At 45.7% G+C, this 22,695-nt stretch overlaps 2 protein-coding genes across 23 annotated transcripts in view; one reads left to right on the plus strand and one right to left on the minus strand.

Annotated features, from left to right (window-relative positions):
• ARSG (arylsulfatase G) overlaps positions 1-22,695 on the minus strand; it is a 148,536-nt gene that overhangs the window by 117,583 nt on the left and 8,258 nt on the right. For 10 of the 21 annotated variants that reach the window (XR_016347541.1, XR_016347544.1, XR_016347543.1 and 7 more), the window contains exons 1-2: positions 5,826-6,035; positions 3,870-4,058 (exon numbers count right to left, since the gene is read on the minus strand). The exons of 2 other annotated variants lie outside the window; for them this stretch is intronic. The gene's annotated coding sequence lies outside the window, so the exon portion shown is untranslated. Of the gene's footprint in view, positions 1-3,869; positions 4,059-5,177; positions 5,446-5,825; positions 6,047-22,695 lie in introns of those variants that run through there. 9 more of the 21 variants (XM_075903972.2, XM_075903965.2, XM_089771909.1 and 6 more) reach the window with 8 other exon arrangements.
• SLC16A6 (solute carrier family 16 member 6) lies at positions 6,377-21,514 on the plus strand. 2 transcript variants are annotated; one of them, XM_006110555.5, is made up of 6 exons: positions 6,377-6,515; positions 11,526-11,767; positions 12,793-12,936; positions 14,309-14,437; positions 17,362-18,183; positions 18,852-21,514. In XM_006110555.5, exons 2-6 carry the CDS (start codon positions 11,533-11,535, stop codon positions 19,091-19,093), a joined length of 1,572 nt encoding a protein of 523 aa, XP_006110617.1. In that variant the 5' UTR covers positions 6,377-6,515; positions 11,526-11,532; the 3' UTR covers positions 19,094-21,514. The 2 variants fall into 2 exon arrangements, with proteins under 2 accessions (XP_006110617.1, XP_006110619.1); XM_006110557.4 differs by lacking the exons at positions 12,793-12,936; positions 14,309-14,437.

Genomic DNA, 22,695 nt, shown 5'->3' on the forward strand with positions numbered 1-22,695 from the left:
CTGGGAACATGTCCATAGCTGGGGTAGGCATAAATGCACTCAGTCTGATGGAGCTACTGAGCTAAAAATTGCAGCATGGCCACTGCAAGCACAGACAGCAATGGGGGCTAGCCTCCCAAATTCAGGCTCGCGGATCCCCAGGGTACGTTCTTGGGTGGCTAACCCATGATGCATAGGCCATACTGCTACTTTTAGTGTGTTAGCTTGGGCAGAGTTAGCACATCTTTACATGAACCCTCAGAGTCATTAATAGAGATGTAGCACAAAGTACAAAGAGACCTAAAACATGCCTACGCGACAGATAATCTGTGCCCAATTCTCCATGCCCGACCATGAATCATCCAAACTTCATAGTCAGCAAAATGCTATAGCGTGTGCTTTTCCCCCGGACTTCAATGGGATTCATGCAAGGGCTTAAGTTCTTTGGGATGGGAACCAGCTCCCTGCTTAACGTCATCCGGCCTGAGGAAGTCTTTGTGCCGTGGGCTGGAAGCCCTGCGCCCTGGTTCCTCCACTATTAGGCTGGATTTGGGAGCACTGGCTTGTGGCAATCGGGGAAGCTCTGTGTGCTGTCCTTTTCCACAGGCACTGTCCCTGCGCTCCCATTCACCACGAACCACGGCCAATGAGAGCGGTGGGGGCAGCACCTGCAGGCAATACCAGGGTGCAAAGCCGCCACTGCCCAGGGGTCATAGGGACGTGCTGGCCACTTCTGGGAGCGGCACAGGACCAGGGCAAGCAGGAACCTTGTCTTAGCCCCGCTGCCCCACTGACTGGGAGCTGCCTGAGGAAAGCGCCCCATGTCCTCTCCTGCATCTCAATCCCCTACCCCAGCCCTGAGCCCCCTTCTGCACCCTAACTCCCTCCCAGAGTCTGCACCCCCAGCCCAGAGCCTCCTCCCGCACCCCAAATTTCTTGTCCCCTTCCCCACCCTTCACATTCCAACCCTCTGACCCAGCTCTGAGTCCCCCTCCTGCACCCAAACTCACTCCCACAGCCCACACCCTCACCCTCTATGCCAGCCGTAAGCCCGCTCCAGCACCCTCACTCCTGCCAAGGCCCCACACCTACACCCTAACCCCTGCCCCGAGCCCACTCCTGCCCTCCAAACCCCTTGGCTCCATCCTGGAGCTCCTTCCTACATCCCAAACTCCTTATCCCCCACCCAGAGCCCGCACCCCAGTCGGAGCCTTCACCTCCTCCTGCACCCAAACTCTCTGCTCCATCCTGGAGCCCCCTCCAATATTGTGAACTCCTCCTTTTCGGTTCCATGCTAGAACCTAGTGGAAGGCCTGAAGCCCGCGCAGCAAGGCTGTGTGTGGCTCAGGACTGATATATTTTCTGGGGATCAGTGGCCCCTGATAGGAAAAAGGTGTACCGGTAGTTCGGAATAGGAACGAGGTGTACCGGTAGTTCGGAATAGGAAGCCTAATCCGAACTACCTAGTTCAAGCCGCGTGTAGCCGCGGGCACGGAGTCCGAACTAGAGGACATTTAAAAATGGCAGCGCCCGGCAAGATGCAAATGAAGTCCGGGAAATTCAAATCCCGGGCTTCGTTTGCAACTCCGGTTGCCTACATTAACCACCCTAGTTCGAACTAGGGTGGTAGTGTAGATATACCCTAAGAGCCTTAGCATGTTGGTTTCTCACCTGGAGCCATACATCTCTTCCACTGCCTCAAAACTATTTGCACTGTAACCCACGGAGTGAATGACAGAGGATCGGGCAGGCGATGAACTCCTCAGAAAGATCTTTTTCACCCACAGGTCTTTAGTAAAGAGGAATCAGAGAGATGGGACATATGCTGATGTCTTCACTCAGAGGAAATGTCCTTGAAAGTCAATGGCGTGAGTTGCCAATTGAAAGTGAATGGGAGTTTTGGGCTGAGTTGCCAGTTGAAGTCAAAGAAAGCTCAAGATTGTTTCTCGGGGATCTGATCATTTACGCCCCAGAGCTGAGCCAGGGATTCTATGGGGCTACACAACCACTGAGAAATGATATGTGCTACATGAAATGAAATGGGCTCTGCAGAATGAGTTAAAAACTGAACAAAGACCTTGATTTATTTCCTAATTTTTGTAAGTCTTAAATCAGATTCCTTAAAGTTCTTTTGAATCCCATGTGAACTAGGGCAGAGTTAATTTTTGTGTTACAGTTTTTGATTATCATAGCAATGTGGCAAGTCTCCACCATCCATAAGAACTGCAGAGCAAACAAGATAGGACTGTTTTATACCCCATTCTGGTCTCAATGAAGTACTATTATCTGCTACAAGTAGGCAAAATCATTGACTGTAAACACAAACAATGATTAATGGTGCAAGGCTTAAGAATACAGAAGGAGAGCTCTGCTTTAAGTCACAAACAATGGGCGTGTGGTGAGGGATGTTGAGATTAAAAAAACAAGAACAACCACAATCTGATTGTATCAATGACACAGTTTGTGTGCTTAGAGAACAAAGCATTGAATGCCTCCCTGGCCAGAAATGAACACGGAAAATAATGTGACTCTTTTAATTGGGGCTACCAGTCATTTTTCAAGCCCCAAAGGTTCTTTTTTCCACAAGCTGAATAATAGCCTGAAACACAGACTTCTTTGGAGACAAACCCTAAAGAATGGACCTTTTTGAGTCTCCAAAGCTAATCACATTATCAGCCAAGTTGATTTAGAAAAAGTTTAATTTTCTCTTGCAAAATCCCTATATGAATCCAAATGCTGGCACAAGAAGCCATACTTTCTGCTTAGCCACAGCCACCACAGATAAAATGAATGCAAGCCTCCTCATATGATTCAGGCCAGGTCTACTCTACACCCAGAAGGTTCGCTTAAGGTCTGCAACTCCAGCTACATAAATAATAATTACTAAACCTGCTAAAACGAACCCTGGAAGATCAACCCCCAGAGCGTTGATTCTCCAGTAAGTGGAGACACGGTCTTAGCAACATACCTGCCGATTACACTGGTTTGAAATCTCTCATTTTAGTTCCAAGGTTACCTTCATTTCATACAAATTTGGTTTCCTTTCACTTTATTCCGGAAAAATACTAACTTTAGGAATAGAGAACTGGAGCTGAGGTTACAGGATGAGTTATTTTTATAGCTGCATTTCCCAAACTGTGGGTTGTGACTAGGGAGAAAGGAGAAAAAGAAAATGCAAGAAAGCCAGAATAAATCCTACGTGAAGAAGCACCTGTACTGCAAGGATGCATGGGCTCCGCTCACTGCTACAGCAGTTGTGGCCTGGCTCACGGAGCACAGACTCGCAATACCATTCATTCAAATGTGGCCAGTCCAAATTAGTCCGTTCAACCTTTTGACTCTAAAGGCATCACCTAAGTTTGTGTCTAGTGCACTTCTGGGATGGCTCTTTGGGCAACTGAACCAAGACAAACATAATGTCCACATCCTGTTTAAAGTTCAGGGCAACTAAGCAATCTGAGACAATATGTTCTGCATTTGTACAGTACCTAGAGCAACAGGGACTTGCTCCATGACAAGGGCTCTTAAGTGCTACAATAATACAAACTATAATGATAAACGCAGCACTACTTCTCAATATGAATTTCATGGTAGATAGTCCTGCCTATATTATTATTTGATCGGGTTTTTTTTTACATTAAAGGCAAGGAGAATCTTTTTTAAAAATGAACAAAAACAAATGATTTTTTTTGTAATGGATTAAAAGTGAAAGCCACACTCAGACTGTCAGTTTGTTTGTCAAGGCTCCAAAAAGAAGACCTACCATTATTGTGGCACTAAAAAAAATAGGCACCAATTAGTCTTTTAAAATAATTAATCAGTGACTGGACACTGCTAGGAAAATGCAACACTTGCAGGAGCTAACCATTATTTTTTCAAGAGAAGCTTACCAGATTCCCTCCTTATAGCAGGCTGGGACTTCCACTTGCACTGTTATATGCACCATCCATAGGATCCTGTCTTGCATGTCTTTCTAAACTGCACACATGCCAACTGTAGTTGAGAATTAAAGAGAATGCTGAATGCAGCGGTTTCAAAGCAAGCAGGTTTCTGATGAGACGCCAGCAGTACCTAACACGCTACAAACAGAGTGGGGGGGGGGGAGAGAAAACATTGCTTCCTTTGTTTTACACAAATATCCATTCTGTCTCTTTATCACACAGAGATGCAAGGGTGTCTACACAGCAAAGTTATTTCGGAAAAACAGTTGTTTAAACAAATGTGTTGCAAAAGAAAAAACTGTGTGTCTGAAAACTAGGTCCTGAGGATACTTTTTTTTCCAAAAGGGGTACTTTATGAAAAAAAAAGATGGAGAAACACTGATCTAGAAGCCTGCCAGAGCTCTTAGCAGAACTCTTGAACCCGTGGAAGAGCCACTCTAGTGGTGACGAAGCCTTCACAAGCCCTTTGCCCTCTCTAGGGATATCCTGTCTGTTTCCCAATTGACTGGGTGAGGCGACAGGACTTTCGTTTTCACATGGGCTCTACCCAGGCCTCTGGCGCTGAAGATAATACAATCACTCCTCTTAAAAAAAAATCCTCCCCACCCAGCCGCCCCCGGCTGCCCCACCTGAGTAAGAGCCCAGTGGGGGAGCAGCATTTGAAGGAAGAGGATGGCGGGGAGCACAGCCCCCCCTCCCTGCCCCCCACATGCACCACCCCACTGCAGCCCGCCTGCCCCCCACATGCACCACCCCACTGCAGCCCCCCTGCCCCCCACATGCACCACCCCACTGCAGCCCCCTGCCCCCCACATGCACCACCCCACGGCAGCCCCCCTGCCCCCCACATGCACCACCCCACTGCAGCCCGCCTGCCCCCCACATGCACCACCCCACTGCACCCCCCTGCCCCCCACATGCACCACCCCACTGCAGCCCCCCTGCCCCCCACATGCACCACCCCACTGCAGCCCGCCTGCCCCCCACATGCACCACCCCACTGCAGCCTGCCTGCCCCCCACATGCACCACCCCACTGCAGCCCGCCTCCCTGCCCCCCACATGCACCACCCCACAGCAGCCCCCCTCCCTGCCCCCCACATGCACCACCCCACGGCAGCCCGCCCAGGATTGCAGGGTGCAAGCTGCTGACTCCGGAGGGGGAGGGGGGGGAAACCCGCCTGCGCGGCGCGCGCCCTTGGCCCCTGCCCCGCCCGCCGCGCTTCCGGCGGGGACTCCGGCTCGCGCCCACACCCACCCGAACTGGAAGAAACCTGTTCTGCCCAGCCCGGCTCCGCTCCGCGCCGGCTGCACGCGCTGGAACCTGGGCGGCGCGCGCCCGCGCCCACTCAGCCCCCGGGGGGGGGGGGGGATGCTGCTGCCGGGCTCGCGCCCGCCGCGCGAAAGAAGCGCTGCCCGGGGAGCGCCGTGCTGGGGGGAGCAGCGGCAGCATCCGCCCCCCCCCCCTTCTGCAGCAGGGGCCGTGCGGGTGCATCGCAACCCCTTTTGCAAGGGCGACAGCATCGGAGGAGGGGGGGCCGCAGGGTGGGTTATTCCCCCTGTGCAGCCCCCCCCTTCACAGTCACAGCCCTGCCCCTCCCGGAGGGTCAAGCGGCAGCAAAACCCAACTTCTTGGCCTGCTGCGCTGGGGTTTGCGCGGCAGCGGGTGCCCGCGGGCGGCTTTGCGCTGGTGCGCGGCCAGCAGGTTGGAGCGCAGGCGGCTCCAGCCCGGACGCTGGGCGTGGGAGCCGCCAGCAGCCCCGGGGAGGGGGTTCTGTCTGGGGCGTGGGTTGGGGGCAGGGAGCGTTTGCCCACGTATCCCTGGAGTAGCAGCTGGAAGGATGCTGCGACTGGAGGGGGGGATGGGGGGGAATGTCCGGCAGGTGTCTGCTCCCTCTCCACTCACAGTTCGGTGAAAATGCAAAGCTCCCCCACGCAGCCTTTCCCCGGCCATCACCACGTACACGCGGAGGGTGGGGGGGGCACCACTCTCTCGCTCCCCATGTGCACAGGACCATCACCCTCGAGGAGGGGGCGACCTCGCTCCAAACTCCGGCAAGAGGAAGGGGTGGGATGCAAAGCAAAGAAGAGGAGTGGCCGGGGGAGGCGGGTGTATTTGGGGGCCCTTTTGCGGGGGGGGGGTGGGGGCTGGGATATTGGGGTCGGGCAGCAGGTGCTGAAGGACCACCCCTCCCCCCTTCGCACGCTGACTTTGGGCCGCAAACTCTGCTTTCCCCCCGCCCCCTAGCGCGCACCCCTCCCTGCAGCGCCCGGCGGCTGGTGCAAGCCGGGACCGGCGCGCACATGGCGCTGCTGAGCAGCCGCGCGCGCCGGGCCCGCCGGCAGAGACCGGCTCGAGCCGGTATATAAAGCTGGGGAGTGAGCGGCGGGGACAGCAGCCGCCGCAGCCCGGGCAGGAGCAGCGCCAGGGCGGCACCCGCCGGAGCCAGGCGCTGGGAGCAGCCCTGAGCGGGGCTGGCATCTCGCCCCCGCTGCTCCAGCCAGCCCACCCACCCACCCACCATGCGGCGGCCCCGCTGCTGAGCCAGCTCGCACCCCCGCTGCAGCCGGGGGGGCCCTCCTCCCCGCGAACCCGGTAAGTGAGACCCATGCGGGGGTTCCCCAAATCCCAACCAGGAGAGGGATTTTTGCACCCAAATTTTTTCCCCTATATTTTAACATTGGATTGGGGGTGCACATTTCCAGACCGCTTTCTTCCTAATTTCTCCCATTAGTGATGACCTCTAGTGCCCAAGATCAGTACCCCCCCCACACCGTATTCCTAGTGCCCCCCACTGCGGGGGCGGGTGTCAAGATTCCTCCAAAGTTTGGAGCAAGAGGTGGGCACTCCCCTGCTTTCACCCCAGGGCAAGTTCCCAATGCTCTGTACTTCAGCAGCGTCCTGTTCCTGATTCGGTCAAGTAGAGCCATAAAGCAAAGCCATTCATTCTTACTCAGCAAAGCATGGAAGTCAGTGGGGGCATCCGCTTGTTTAGCGATGGACAGGAAGGCATCCTCCACTGCTTTGTTGAATCAGGGATCTATTTTGGAGAGGATCCAGAGTGCATAGGAAGAGCAAGTAAAGCAGCACTGAGATCCAGAGCAGAAAGCATCCTGCATGCTTTGGGGAGGGTACAAGATTGGTGAAATCTGCCAGGTGGACCTGAGTGCTCCATTGAACGAGGAAAAGCAGAAAGCTGCCATCCTATCCACCCTATGGCTCAGAGCATCACTTCTGCTAGGTGCCTACACAGCACAAGTTGGCCCTAAATCATTAAGGTTTGTTCCCAATCCCCATTTTGTAAAATGTTTAGGAAGCTATTGTTATTTGACATAGTGCTGAGAACAAATATCTCCAACCAGTTTTCTCTGGCTGGATTTAAATAGTGACAAATGAGTACAGCAGTGTCATAGGAAAAGTATACATTGTAACTTTATAAAACCTTTACAAAAACAAGCCCCCTATCAGTGTTCCTTCAAGCCAGCATCAGTGTGAAATGCACTTTTCACAAGAGACTTGCTGTAGCATCTCTGAAATCCATTATAATAATAAGTTTCCCTAATTGTAAACTACTCTGGGCAGTGACTGTCTTCTGTTAAGAAATCAAATTGCATATTGGGGCCATTGTTGGAAATAAATAATGATTAAGTAGTTGCCATTTCTAGCGAGCTGTAAGGAATTTGGTCTTTGTGCATACAGTCACTAACTGTACTTAAGTGATTTACAACTTGAATGGATTTGACCCTTTGTGCTTAACCAAAGAAAGCAGGTCATTTTCTTTAAGTCATCAAGTCTTCAGTACAAACAAGTCCTACTGCACTCTTCAGCCAAGTAGGAAAAGTTGCGTTTGCATAGACAACTTGTCTCCTAGCACAGGTTTACTCTTCAGCTTCCAGGAGTGTTATCTTCATGGAGCAAGGGGCAAAACTGTAAATCCTTAATCACAGTTAAAAATTAGATTTTGTAATTAGTCAGTGACCTGTATCAAATGCCCTGCGACAGCTTTTTCCATCTTTTCTTGAAGTCCATTTTAATATACTTACATGCTTGTCCTGAATATCAACATGATCGACTGGCCAGCTTTTAATGAACAGATCACAATCTAGCAAAGAGTATGCCCTACATTCAGATCTGTTACACTAAAAGGTGTGTCCGTGTTTCAGTTTGAAATTCATCCTTGAACTCTAAACTTAGCCTGAAAATAGCATACAAAACCTAAACAGACACCTTAGGGTTTTCTCCCCCTAAAAATGTATGGATTTTTTTGAACCTATGCAGGTAGAAAGGAGGAAAAGAAATCATTGTGTAAAGATTTTGGGGGTGGAAAAAAGCAGAGCTGAGATACAGCAACCAGCTGGGACTAGTTCAAGATCCAAGGTTGGTATTAGCCTTTTGTGCCACTATAGTATCTAGAGGTCAGGGTCCCGTTTTTCTGAGCACCGTACAGTAAGAGGTACAGGTTTAGTTCAGCACCCTCGGGATCTGACCAGTGCCTAACCACAGAAAGTCAATATTGTCTAGCAGCATTAACAGTACTTCCACTGCTTACTGGGCTCTTAGAAGACATTTAGAGGTAGATTAGAGCTAAATAACAGCACAGAACACTGAGAGCCCGCACTGGTAGCTGAAAACAAACTTTGAGATCTTGGGAAACCTGGCTGCACCTATGATAAGTTGACAGCAGAATAACTAAAATACTAGACCACAGATGTTGCTGAATTAGAGAGGTTCAATCTGTAAATAGGAAGAACTGACACCCTAAAGCAGTGGTCCCCAACCTTTTTTATATTGTGGACCAGCACACTTATTCAAAAACGGTTGGTGGACTGGCACTGAAATATCTGCATATTCATTGTTGTAATTTTAGCCCATGGTATATCAGGCAAATCAAAGAGGGGGGACATGATGGTTAACAAAAATTTGAAAAACTGCTGCACATGTACTTTTTAAAAAACCAATAAAATAGTTAACACTTGTTAAAGCGAATTCTCCAGCCCAAACCTTTTGCTTCTACTGCACCAGAATTAAAGAGGCAGTAGGTAACAGGTCTGATGGTGCTGACACATTCTGCACATTCATATTTTCCTATGCATTTCATAATGAATAATAATAATGTGTACACCTGCCAGCTGGGAGCAGCTAGAGGCCAGGGGGAGGCTCCTGCTGTGCAGGGAGGGAGGAGAATAGGGTCACAGAGACAGCCACGCTCCACGTGGCCCCAGCAGCCAGCTGTGTAGCAGCTGCCGGAGCTAGAACTAGGGCCAAGTTGAGGCTGCCCCAGTAGGACAGCCTCACCGTGGTCCTGGCTTCAGCTGCAGCTCAACTGGCTGCCCACCACCCCCACTCACCCTGCTGCTGCATGGATAAGTGGGCTGGAAGGGAATTCCCTGGGGAATGGGCAGGGCTAAATAAAAGCCCTCCATCTCAGTGGGCCGCAAGACTGCTGTAACCAAGCTGGTCTCCACGGATAGGACAGTTATGCTCACTACGCTGGCAGACACAGAATTTGCAGGTTGTGCCGACTGAACCGTAGCAGCACTTTGGATGCAGAGGGAGCACACGGCTCTCACAATCAATATTGTGTGTAGACAATATGCACCTCACATTACACACCCTTGCTTTAAAACTACTCGGATGAAACTTTTACCTTGTGTGGGGGCAACTGGAAACAAATGCCCACCATTGGTATAGACCAGGATGTCTCTGATTGCTCTCTGCCCATCCTACTCAGAAGCACAAGTCACAGCCCTTCTCAACTAGCAGGAGAATCGTTATGACAGAGGCCCTTGGGTTTTCAGTGGGAGCTCCAGAAAGAGAAAGGACTCTCTGCAATTCTGTATGTTGAAAGCTTACAAAATAAAATGGAGTCTTAACTTACTCTGGTTAGCTGGCAACAGGGACTCCATGATTCGTCTTGATGCTGTCACACTCATTATAATGCCAGTTTTCAGAAAACACTACGGAGTGATGTTTGGAGGCATCGTTGGAGATGAAGATTAACCCTGGGTTGGAGGGGGGGGGTGCATCTTTTTCTGTTGATTTGTTTTGAGACATAGTAGTGCTTGGCTTTTTAAAGCGAATAGGCCATGTTTATCCCTGGTATAGCTCCACTGACATCAATAGAGTTGCATCAGAATGATTTGGGTCTAGCTTAATATCCTGTATGGCAGGGATTCTTAACCTTTTTACCTTCACACTTCCCCTGAAACTGAACTTCATGTTCACACCCCCCCGCCCCCCGGAGCCATTTTGTGCACGGCCTAGCCCCGCACCTGACAGGAAGATAAGGGGCGTGGCTAGAACGATAAGAACTATTGTAGTGTGCCGATCTCTAGAAGTTAATTAATGTTTATAATTTTAATTCATAATATTGATTATGAAGAAATCTAAACTTTAGAATTTTATCCAGTGAGAAGGCAATTGCAATATATTTTCTGGGAGGCACCTCACACCTCCCCTGTATCCCCTTCACACCTCCCTTGGGGAGGCACACCTCACTGGTTAAGAACCCCTGCTATAAGGTATCACACCACTCCAGAAACCATGCTGTCATGTTTACAATAGGACTTGTTTATATGTCTATGCTAGTCCTAGCCTGCAGAAGGTACCAGTGGTGAATGTGAAATCACCAGATGCATGACTGTTTCACTGAGCACTATTTGCGATACCTGGCATGTCACAACTTGAGACTTGTGCAGGGGGGCACATGGTTTTCCTTTATAGTGTGTTCAGTGCCCTCCTTTATTAATGCTATGAGTGTTCAATCCATCATGCTGAAGCAGAGCGTTCTTTCTGTTTTGCGGGTCACCTTTAACTTCCTCAGCATCGAACTCGTCTTAACAAATCTTTCTTACCATGGAAAAAGCTTCAGAAATTGACCAATGTTTCCTGGCCCCAAGAACCACGAGGGGGCTACACCCATCTCCAAATTTATGTTGGCTACTTGAGGGAGAGGTGAAAGAAAACAGGTTTTTTTCCCCCCTATCTTGAAGAGGTTAGGTTGATGATCCAAGTCACTCCACTCTCTTTCCTTGACTCTTGGCAGCCATTCAGGAAAGCATTTCATGGCTTTAAAAGCCACAGGAAAAAAACAGCCTCTAGATGATTTATGTACCTAACTAATTCTGCAGAGACCATGTGGAGCTGTGCAGGGGTCTGAGACCACCGAGAGATCCTGGAAGAAATACAGTAGAGAAGTTTCAGCCTCCCCTACTACTTTAGTTTTTTGGTAAAGGGCAGCAAGCTAGCAAAACGTAATTGTCAGGATACCGTTCTGAAGTCTGTCTCATTTCATGAGCCCTGTGGGCTCTTCTGCATATTTTTCCATGAACTGCATTTCTTCTGCATTTAACTTAGATGACTTGGGACCGCTTGTCTTCATGCCAAGTTATAAGCTTCTGGTTCATGATTCAAAGGCCCCACTAGCAAATCACTCCTATCTCATAGAAAAAAGAAACTTCTGGAGCCCCCATGTTTAAACTCACAGCAGCAGAGAAAGTGCCTTTCCTCACCAATACATTATGCCATGTTATAATTATTAGTCTTATTAGACTTTGTAAAAAAAAAATAGAATTAAAAAGATGCCTTGTGTTCTCTCTCTTCCAGATTAAGAATGACTGTCAAAGCTATAAAAATGTTGTGCGCCACTCCTAATGTTTATACGAAAGTGCCTGACGGAGGATGGGGGTGGACTGTTGCTTTTGCTTTCTTTGTCGTGGAAGCACTTACCTACGGTATTATAAAATCATTTGGAGTCTTCTTTAATGATTTGATGGAAAGCTTCGATGAAACCAACAGCAGGATATCCTGGATAATTTCAATATGTGTTTTTGTACTAACTTTTACAGGTAAGCACATGGTACATTTTCAGTTTGAACTGAAAATTATTAAGGGTCAGTGTGGCATGGCACTAGTGCACCCATATAAATATTGGAATTTATACTCATTCACATCACACTTAATTCAGAGGAGGGAGAAGTATATAAGCTATCGGTGATTACTGTAGACTGCATATCCCACGATCACAAACCATAAAGAAAAAGGGAATAAACAGATAAGTCATTATTCAGCCCATCCTCCACTCTACATATCAGTTCCTTTTCTTAGGCCAGGAAGGTAGGCTTCAGGTATGCAACACCAGCTACATAGCTGGAGTCAACATACCTACCTCAGTGCCATCTGCACAGTGAGAGTTCGACAGGAGCAAATGCTCCTCTCGGCTTCCTCACCAACGCCAACTGGGGGGCTCCTCAGCGTTCGATTTAGCGGGTCTTTATTAGACCTGCTAAATTAAATGCCAGAAGCTCTATCTCCAGCGTGGCAAGTAGAGACATGGCCTTCGTCTCTGCTAATTCCACAATTCACTTCTGCATTTTTATTCTTAACTACCACAAGACCAGGGATGCAGAAGAAGATCTGGGCTCTGTACATGTCTTTGCTTCTGACTTCTTGTGTGAGCTGTACAAGTCATTTAACTTCTTTGCACATCAATTTCCATACGTATAAAGGGGGGTGGGGTTATGATCAGCACCAAACTTTTGTTTTGACTTTTAAGTGACTTACCATACATTGCTGGTAAGTGCTATAAAAGTACAAAAGGTGGCATTGTAGCTCCACTGAAGTGGGAGTTTTGACTTCAATAGGACCAAGATTTCACCCACAGTATTTATTTCAGGCTCCAGAATTGCTCCCTGGGTATAAAATGCTTGCAGAAGTGTGGATAGAGTAGCAAAGGTATAGGGTGTATGAGTAACTAGAGGGATTGAAAGGAGGTATAAATGGGGGAGAAGAGATCTGAGACAACAGGAGTTAGACAGAATTGTCATGTTTTATGCACTTCTGTCCCCCTCACTCTCCTACCCCAACTTTGCAGCTCCATTGTCTACAGTCCTAAGTAATCGTTTTGGTCATCGTCTCGTGGTGATGGTTGGAGGTATATTGATCAGTATTGGAATGGTCACAGCCTCCTTTGCACGCACAGTTGTTGAGATGTATATCACAATTGGCCTAATTTCTGGTGAGTTACTTTCACATTTCTCAGATACTCCATCTACTGGTGAACTTTCCAGCAAACACAATTTAGTAAACTAAGATTTCCTTATCTTAAACTGACTTAACTAAAAAAAAAAAACCCACCACTCTTCATCTATATTACTTGCACTCCTCCCAATCATTGTGTTCTACTTTTTCTTTCCTTCTATACTTGGAACCATCTCCCACTTACCAAGCAATCTCTCCTTTCCTTAAGCCTTTTCTTTTTCCACAAAGGCTTCCTGTATCAACCACTTCAAAACTAATTTCTAACTCTCTCCCACAACTTTTGCCATGTTTGGTTTTGGGAGCGCTCTTGGGGAGGAGTATTGGATTTTAAGATTTCAGGGGTATCAAACTCTATGATTTCTAAAGTCCCAAATGTGCCCTTGATTTAGAAAATAATTTATTTTGTGTGTGTATAAACACCAGCATTCAGCTTTACAGAGAATATTTGACTTGCATATGCACCTTGTGTGTGTGTCTACTTTCTGGAAGCTTTCTATATATTGTTGTCAGATCAAAAGGAAGTCACATCCCAGAGAGAAAGTATGGACAACCTAGTGGCAAAGTCCCCTGGGGTTCAATCCTGAAAATTTTAAATGCTCAAGCAGATGTGCTGCGCACTGTCATTTCCCTGTGACTTCCGTGGAAGCTGAAGGTGCTCAGCAATTTGCCGGGATTGATCCCTTGAATCTTTCTCTAGCTCAGTCCCCCAATGTAAATTGGGAATCAGGATATTTGCCAAATGGCATGGGCATTTTACAAAGAAACCTATTGCCCATGAAGTGCTCCAACCCTAGGGTGATGAACACCAGACACACACCTTACTAGGGCAAAACTCCTCCTGAAGACATTGCCCGAGTAAAGACTTCAAATTTTGTCTCCATGAAATTTTTATAGAAACAGCTTAAATGACAATGTGCTGCATTCTGTTAAATTTAATTTAAGATCCTAGCTATTCTACTCACAAGACACTGAAATGTCCTAGTAGCTTTCATTGAAGTTGGAGTTTATGGGAATGGGCCAAGGATCCAGAGCCACCAGGAGGCACAAAGTCTCTGGACAAGTAGCTGTAGCCTTCGGCTGCCTTCCTGTGCCTGAGAAGAATGCAAAAGAAAACAAGGGAAATCCATCTCCTTTTTTTCAAACTGGAAATTTCCAGTTATTTGGGAGTAGGAAGTGGGTCTAATGGATCTTGGACATCCTAAGTCAGTCTGTTTTTCCCTAGGGTGCACTACTTAATTGGCAGAACCAATACCATAATCTCGCCACTAGGAAAGCTGACTTAGCTATTCTAACATTCATACCCTGCTTCTTTCCTCGTTGTCATGACAATTTCTGGCCTTCATCCACAGGCCTGGGATACTGTCTGTCTTTCCTCCCGACGGTCACCATTTTGTCGCAATATTTTGACAAAAGACGTTCTCTGGTCACGGCAGTGGCATCTACAGGAGAATGCTTTGCTGTCTTCTCTTTTGCGCCAGGTATGTAGACCAAAATATTGTATGTGTTTATAAAAACAACACATTTCTGTGATCCTTCTATCAGTCCAATGAGAATATGACTGACACCTTCAACACAACTACATTGAGTTCATTGACACGTGTAGTTATTAGGCCAGTCCTGTTCTTAGGACAAAACTCTTGAAGGCCTTGCCTGAGTAAGGACTTCAAATTTAGTCCCCAATAAATTTGTGGATAAATAGCTTAAATGCCGGTGTTCTGCATAATGCTAAGTTTAAGTATAGACCCTAGTTATTCTAGTCACAAGACACTGAAATGTCTCTAACTTTCATTGGAGTTTGGGGGGCAGGGGGTACCAGGGACCAAGAGCTGCTAAGAGAGACATGGTCTCTGGACAAGTTGCAGTAGCCTTCTGCTACCTTCCTGTTCCTGAGAAACATAGGAACCCATCTCCTGCATGATGTTATGGCATAAGAGAAATGATCTGCCTCTCTGTTATTGACCGAAAAAAAAGCAGTGTCAGGTCAGAGGCTTGGCTTTTTAGTCTGTCTCTGCTAGCTGAACAGGGTGAACAACACTCATGCCAGATTCATAGAATCATAGAATAATAGGACTGGAAGGGACCTCGAGAGGTCATCGAGTCCAGCCCCCCGCCCTCAAGGCAGGACCAAGCTCCGTCTACACCATCCCTGACAGATGTCTATCTAACCTGTTCTTAAATATCTCCAGAGAGGGAGATTCCACCACCTCCCTTGGCAATTTATTCCAATATTTGACCACCCTGACAGTTAGGAATTTTTTCCTAATGTCCAATCTAAACCTCCCCTGCTGCACTTTAAGCCCATTACTCCTTGTCCTGTCCTCAGTAACCAAGAGGAACAAATTTTCTCCTTCCTCCTTGTGACACCCTTTTAGATATTTGAAAACCGCTATCATGTCCCCCCTTAATCTTCTTTTTTCCAAACTAAACAAGCCCAGTTCATGAAGCCTGGCTTCATAGGTCATGTTCTCTAAACCTTTAATCATTCTTCTCTTTAATCGCTCTTCTCTGTACCCTTTCCAATTTCTCCACATCTTTCTTGAAATGTGGCGCCCAGAACTGGACACAGTACTCCAGCTGAGGCCTAACTAGTGCAGAGTAGAGCGGCAGAATGACTTCACGAGTTTTGCTTACAACACACCTGTTGATACAAACTAGAATCATATTTGCTTTTTTTGCAACAGCATCACACTGTTGACTCATATTCAACTTGTGGTCCACTATGACCCCTAGGATCCCTTTCCGCCATGCTCCTTCCTAGACAGTCGCTTCCCATCTTGTATGTATGGAACTGATTGTTCCTTCCTAAGTGGAGCACTTTGCATTTCTCTTTATTAAACCTCATCCTGTTTACCTCTGACCATTTCTCTAACTTGCTAAGGTCATTTTGAATTATGTCCCTATCCTCCAAAGAAGTTGCAACCCCACCCAGTTTGGTATCATCTGCAAACTTAATAAGCGTACTCTCTATCCCAATATCTACATCATTGATGAAGATATTGAACAGTACTGGTCCCAAAACAGACCCTTGCGGAACTCCCCTTGTTATCCCTTTCCAGCAGGATTTAGCACCGTTAACAACAACTCTGACTACGGTTATCCAGCCAATTATGCACCCACCTTATCGTGGCCCTATCTAAGTTATATTTGCCTAGTTTATCAATAAGAATATCATGCGAGACCGTATCAAATGCCTTACTAAAGTCTAGGTATATGACATCCACCGCTTCTCCCTTATCCACAAGGCTCGTTATCCTATCAAAGAAAGCTATCAGATTAGTTTGGCATGACTTGTTCTTCACAAACCCATGCTGGCTATTCCCTATCACTTTATTACCTTCCAAGTGTTTGCATATGACTTCCTTAATTACCTGCTCCATTATCTTAGATTGTGTAAGTTCCCTGTACATCTGACAAACTAAAAATAAGGTGGGTTACCACAACTACTTTACGGGATGGGCTGTAACATGGAGTCACTCTGAAAGATCAGTGGACATAGAGATTGAGGGGGGGGTCTCTCATGTAACCCAACTCCAAGATCTTGGGATTCTGAATGAGTCTTTCCCTAGAATTCCATAAGAATTTTTCTTGTACTGTAATTTTGGAAACTCATATCCCATTTTTGCTTCCCCTCATTTAGCTAGTCTGAAAAGTGCTAGTAAGATAAATTGGCCATTTCTCTATGAATCAAATAATACAGTCTGCTGGTGTGAAGGTCTTTCAATTAGCGCAAAATACTCATTTTCAGTTAAAGAAACCCTTGTAATGAAAGACTTGTACGTAAGCACCAGCGCACAGTTTGAATAGAGATTCTCCTCCCCCCCCACCGATTAACTGGTTTCAGGAGAGGTTAGGTAGGAAAGGAACTTTAAAACTGTGTTCACACACTCACTACAAATAATGCCTAATTATTCCCTGCATGTCAAAGTCCATCACGAGCGGGTTCCCTGTAAGCTGAACACTTGGGTAGCCGCCCAGGAGAGATTCAGTTGCTGCCCAGCTGATTAGCAGAGCATCCACAGCCAGCAGCATGTGTTTCTGTTGATGGTGCACATCTGCGTATGCTTTGGTGCACATAACATTTATTCCACTCACAGATGGAAAAAATTAGAGGGAACATTGACAACCAGTCCATGCCAGTTAAGAAATGAAAAGACTGTTTAGAAGAGAGGGAAAATCCAGTAGTTATGACAAGCCAGACTCTCGATACTAGACAACATAGACTGAGCCTAAACATGGGAATCTGGAATTCTGATAGTGAGCCATTGAGTGATCTTGAGTAAGTCACTTGAGACTACATTGATGCACTGACTTTGATTTTGTTTTAACACACGTATTTTGGAGGCTACCTGTTCTGATAACTAAAGTTATTTAATCATTTCTTCTCTGCTCCCTATTTCCCCAGCTATCACCTCTTTGAAGGAACAGATTGGTTGGAGATACAGTCTCATGATAGTGGGCATGCTACAGTTAGGCATTGTCATCTGTGGATCGCTGCTGCGACCGATCATTATTAAAGCACAGGAAATAGTGAAAGTATTGCCAACAGAAGAGCATACAGAGACTAAGTACATGCTTGAAAATGAGCAAACACGCACCTCACTAGATTCAATTGACTCAGGAGTAGAAGTATCTACCTCACCCAGCAGTGTGCCTGGAAACACCAAAGCAGACCTGAAAAGTGAAGAACCAAAGGAAACTGTACAGATGCTTGTTGAAGCTAGCAGCTCCCCTAAAGAACCAAAAATCCAACTACTGGACTTCTCTGTGATGAAAGACCACAGCTTTATTTGTTACGCACTTTTTGGTCTATTTGCTACTCTAGGATTCTTTGCTCCATCACTGTACATCATTCCGCTCAGCATCAGTCTTGGTATCAATAAGGATCATTCTGCATACATATTGTCTGCCATGGCAATTGCTGAAGTCTTTGGAAGAATTAGTGCTGGTTGGGTCCTCAACAAGGAGCCTATCCGCAAGATTTACATTGAACTCATATGTGTCATTCTGCTCTCCCTCGCTCTGTTTGCCTTCCCTTTTGCTTATGAATTTTGGGGGTTGATGATATGTAGCATATTTTTTGGATTCATGCTTGGAACTGTAGCAGGCACACACATTCCCATGTTAGCTGAAGATGATGTGGCTGGTATCGACAGGATGTCTTCTGCAGCTGGAGTATATGTGTTCATTCAGAGTTTATCTGGACTGGCTGGACCACCCCTTGCAGGTAACTTTAAAATAAATGCTTTTTGGAATGTCTGAAATCAGCTACTACTGTTGTTGATGCCTCTTCGTAATAACCACGTTGCAATGGGTTGGGGCTGTGGTTAGTGCTACTCTTGGGTCCTGGGCAGGAAGTGGGTGGGAAGATGAGAAAAATTTCTCTCTAACTGCCTTTCCAGCGAATTAGGAACAGTAGTGGTAGGCTCCAAGCAATGTCCCATCCAGCCCCCTTGAGCTGGAAAGAAGGGAGTCAGCACTACAATGTCTTGGAGCCTGAAGGACGGAAAATAGTGCACTGCTTCCCTGTTCCTGGTAGAATACTAAAGCTGGCATCCTTTCCAGGTTTTAGTGAAACATACATTCAGATGACGACTCATTTAAATAGTGTCTTCTAGCCCTACATCCTGCAAAATAAGTCAGCCCTTTTTTGGGAGCCATCAGTTAAATATGGATTAAGTAAACCCTTGATATTTTAAGGCTTAAAAGGGTACCTCCTAATGGTTAGCTAGCTGATTACCGGTACTTATCTTCAAGTTGCAATATCATAAAAATGCAATGGCAACTATATTGAAAAGTAGAAAGGGTGTTGAGTTAGTGGGATGGACAAGAAAATGGTAGATGAGTGTGACGTGATTTTTTTTTTTTAATCGATGTAAAATGCTTCTTCCATAGGTGTGCTAGTGGACATGACACAGAACTACAGATCAGCTTTCTACTCCTGTGCTGCTGGCATGGTACTGGGCGCTGTGTTTCTGTCCTTAGTAAGACCATGCAAGACGGTATTGTGTCAAGGTCAAAAGCAGAGCTTGGAAGGAAATGTGTCAGAAGCGTTACAAGAAATCCCAGATGACTTTATCGAAATGGATCTCGGAAAAATAGATGATTCAGGAAGAAGCTGTGACAGCAAGGCATAAAAAAGCCGGTCCTCATAAATCCAATACACTCTGTGTTAAAGCTGGGGAAAAAAACAAGTCAGCTCTGCTCCATGTTGTAAAGCTATATTTGAAAGGGAATGCAAAATCTTAATGTGAACAAGTTGCCATCAATGACTATTCTTTTGGAAAGATTTTTTTTTTTAAAGTCCGCAATGGTAGGATCCATATGAAATAGGGCCATGCACTGCTCGCTACATAAAAATATACCTGACCCACATGAAGACATATGGTTCACATTCCTACACTCTGAATACATAACATGCATATCTCAAAGTTCTACTGATCTTAAATAGAAAACATAAGGTTGTATGCATGAAAATCAGAAGTGATGCATGCAACTAAATCCATTAGGTCACAGTCTTTGTCATCGCTTGGCGAGCTTCTCAAACTGTAGATCTTCTTCAACCAACAGAATAAATAATACAGAAGAAATGATTTAATAACTAAGTACCGGTAATCTGAACTCTTGAATTTTCTATCAGAAGAACATGGACTTTTGTTTCAGATCTTTGTAAGAAGACTTGGGGACAGTAGGGTAGGCTAACTGGTTAAAATAGAATTATTGATAAACTGAATTTGTAGTTAACTTGAATTTTGTAAACGCTGGGAAGTTGGAGGTTACCACTTATTTTTATGGCCAGTTATTACTACAGATATTTCACTATAAAAAGTTATTTCTCTACAAACTAGCATCCTGATAACAATTTCTTGATAAGATGTATTGTCTTTAATTTAAACCAGTATTTATTATTTAAGTTATTCTAGGTTTGTTAAAAGCGATCAGATAAATAATTTGAATTGGAGAGAAAAATCTGATTTAGAAGATATTTTTACCTCTTCATCAATCCTTTCAACACCTATCTTGTAAACTCAGTGTTTTGTTTGTTTTTAAATCACAGGGTTGTTGTGAATGCTGCCTGATTTTACTATGGAGGTCTTAGACAACTATGCTCTTAAAATAATTCTGTGGTGGATATTCACTGAATATGAGCGACTCTTAATAGATTGTAGGTCATATCCTCAGCTGGTGTAAACTGAGACAGCTCCACTGAATAGCACTAGCTGAGAATCTGGACCTGTATGATATGGACCTAAACACACCTACAACTTTCACTTACCACAGCTGCACAAAGGAATCTTTGCAGCACTACTGAATTAGCATGAATAAAATCACTGTGGCTAATACAAAATAGTAAAGGCACTTGACCATTACCAGTAACAGTTTACATTAGAATACAGTCTGTGTTCTTAAGCTTCTGTAGGCGTCACATAATTGGTCTACAATGAAAAGAAAATAATCACTGTGGACGCTACCTTGTTTCCATTGAAGTCAGTGAGGTTTTTTTGCCACTAACTTCAGTGATGGCAGGATTAGGTCCTTATTGTGTTTCCCATTTTATTACTGGTAAAGAAGGGAATTCTGAAGGACAACGAACTGGCCGTTCACTCACTCTTATTTTGGTAAGATTCCCTTATGCATTTTTATACCACTCGGCAACTCAGGGGGACAAGTACAAAGTTTGTTTGGTTCTAAGTACGCATACAGCTTGACATGTTTCTCTGCATTTAAGTGGAAGTGGCACTGTATATTAACTGCTATGCTAACATGTTTATGTATTTTATCAGCCATAGAAATCTGGGACAATCTGTAGAAGACTTCTCTCTTTAGGAAGGTGGTTTTGTTTAAACTGTCTTAGATGTCCAAAAAGAAACACATTCCTGCAACAAAGTGTCCATAGCAATCCATTGTTACTGCCTGAATCAGTGTGACTATGCTGCAGTTCTGTGTCTTTTTATATGCCTTCAGCACTTTATCATGAACAGCAGAACCTCGATGAGTTGCATGAATGACTGGAAGATCCACTGTAGGCAACTAGATTTTGTGAATTAGCGAGTAAGCGAACAAACACGATACTGCATTACAAAACTATTTATTTTTGTAAAGTGTTTATTTTTAATTTATGCTAATACTTCTGGCATGCTGGTAAATGTACTGTAGAATATAACTGTAAAATTAATGAAGTCTTAGTAATACGAGACCTCACTACAGCACTTTGCTATTATAAACTTATTTAGAAGTGGGAAAAGCCTCCAGGTTATGTATGAGGATTACCTGTTCTGCAGATTAACGAGGTTCTACTGTAACTTTTTTACAAGGATTTCCAATACAGATTCAGAAATAATGTAAACAAATGGCTGCATAATAAGTTTCTGTACATAGCATGAGCAGGCAAGTGCATGTGTATTCGTGCATGCATGTGTGTGCACAAAAGACCTAGAAAATGCAGGCTTTAATGCATTCAAAACAGGATTTGCTGGTTTGTTCTGTAATGTATTTAGTGAAGTTTGGAAGTGATACGAAATATTGAGTTTTGCAATAAATTTTTTTTAAAAACAAAATTTTTACCCCTTTTATTTCCAGATCTCTTCTGCATTCCTTACTCAAACAGTGCTGTGCTTCGAGTTGTCCTATAATAACCTTACAAAGTAAGACACAGCCTTGTGACTAAAAGGCTTGATTATTACGATTCCCTCTTTAAAAGGGCTTTCAGGAGTGCATTGCTATCACATGCAACTTGCTCAGATTGAAGGACCATGTTTACCCAGTGGATGGAGCAACCATGCATTCTTTAACATTGACTGCCTATGAAGGGGTCGATTAACACAGACCTTGACATGACATTGGGTGTTCTTGTAAAATTTGTACCACTATACTCTGAGCTATAATCAGTGCATCATTCTGACTTCTAACTATGCTTTGATAACAAACACCCATTTTAGGAACATCTTGTCTTAGTGAATTAGACAAGAATGTGTGTTATACAGTAAAAGCTCTGTTATCTAGCACATCAGGGATTCCGGTTAATCAAATGTTCTGGTTAACTGAAAGTTCTACTTTTACCCATGGAATACCAATGTACAAAGAATTATAATACAATAAAATGTATAAATAGTATACGTGTACTCATTAATCCATAGCAATCCTGTACTGCAGAGTTTCATGAAGCATGTAAGTGTATACAGTAGGAATGTAGTTGACTACCTGATAAGCCTGGGCTTATCGGGTAGTCAGGTTGACTACTTGCATTTCCCCCCACCCTTTGCTGCCTCTGTATCAGAGGCAGCAGGGGGCAGGAGCTGGTGCTGAGGGGAGCAGGCTTAAACAGCAGTAGGAGAGAATGGGGGCCAGGGGAGGCTGCCGCAAAGCAGACTCTGCCCGTGACAGGCATCTGGCAGAGCAGTTCCTGCCCACGGGGGGGTCCCAGTGAGGAGCTGGGACCCCCTGCAGATGGGCTGCTGCTACAGCAACCTCTGTTCACAGGCAGCCCCAGCTACCACAGATAGGGGCTGCTTTGTGGCACCTGTGTTCACAGCCAGCCTGGGCCACCGTGGCCAGGCGCTGCTGCCATGAAGCAGCCCCCATCTGTGGCAGCCAAGGGTAGCCTTGAACACAGGCTGCTCTGGCAGCAGCCCTTGTCCATGGGGGGTCCTAACTCCATGCTGGGACATCTCTGCAGACAGGGGCTGCCGGACTCGGCACATACCGGGACTCGCACCGGGTCCAGGATTTACCCCCACTG

The sequence above is a fragment of the Pelodiscus sinensis genome, chromosome 20, assembly GCF_052426305.1.
Source record: "Pelodiscus sinensis isolate ZL-2025 chromosome 20, ASM5242630v1, whole genome shotgun sequence".
Lineage (NCBI taxonomy): Eukaryota > Metazoa > Chordata > Testudines > Trionychidae > Pelodiscus > Pelodiscus sinensis.

What these genes read in the sequence shown, in the direction of transcription:
- SLC16A6 (XM_006110555.5), top strand. Translation starts at nt 11,533, where the DNA reads ATGACTGTCAAAGCTATAAAAATGTTGTGCGCCACTCCTAATGTTTAT. An exon ending in CACAATTGGCCTAATTTCTG is followed by an intron (nt 12,937 to 14,308) that starts GTGAGTTACTTT and finishes CTTCATCCACAG; the next exon opens with GCCTGGGATACTGTCTGTCT. An exon ending in GGCTGGACCACCCCTTGCAG is followed by an intron (nt 18,184 to 18,851) that starts GTAACTTTAAAA and finishes CTTCTTCCATAG; the next exon opens with GTGTGCTAGTGGACATGACA.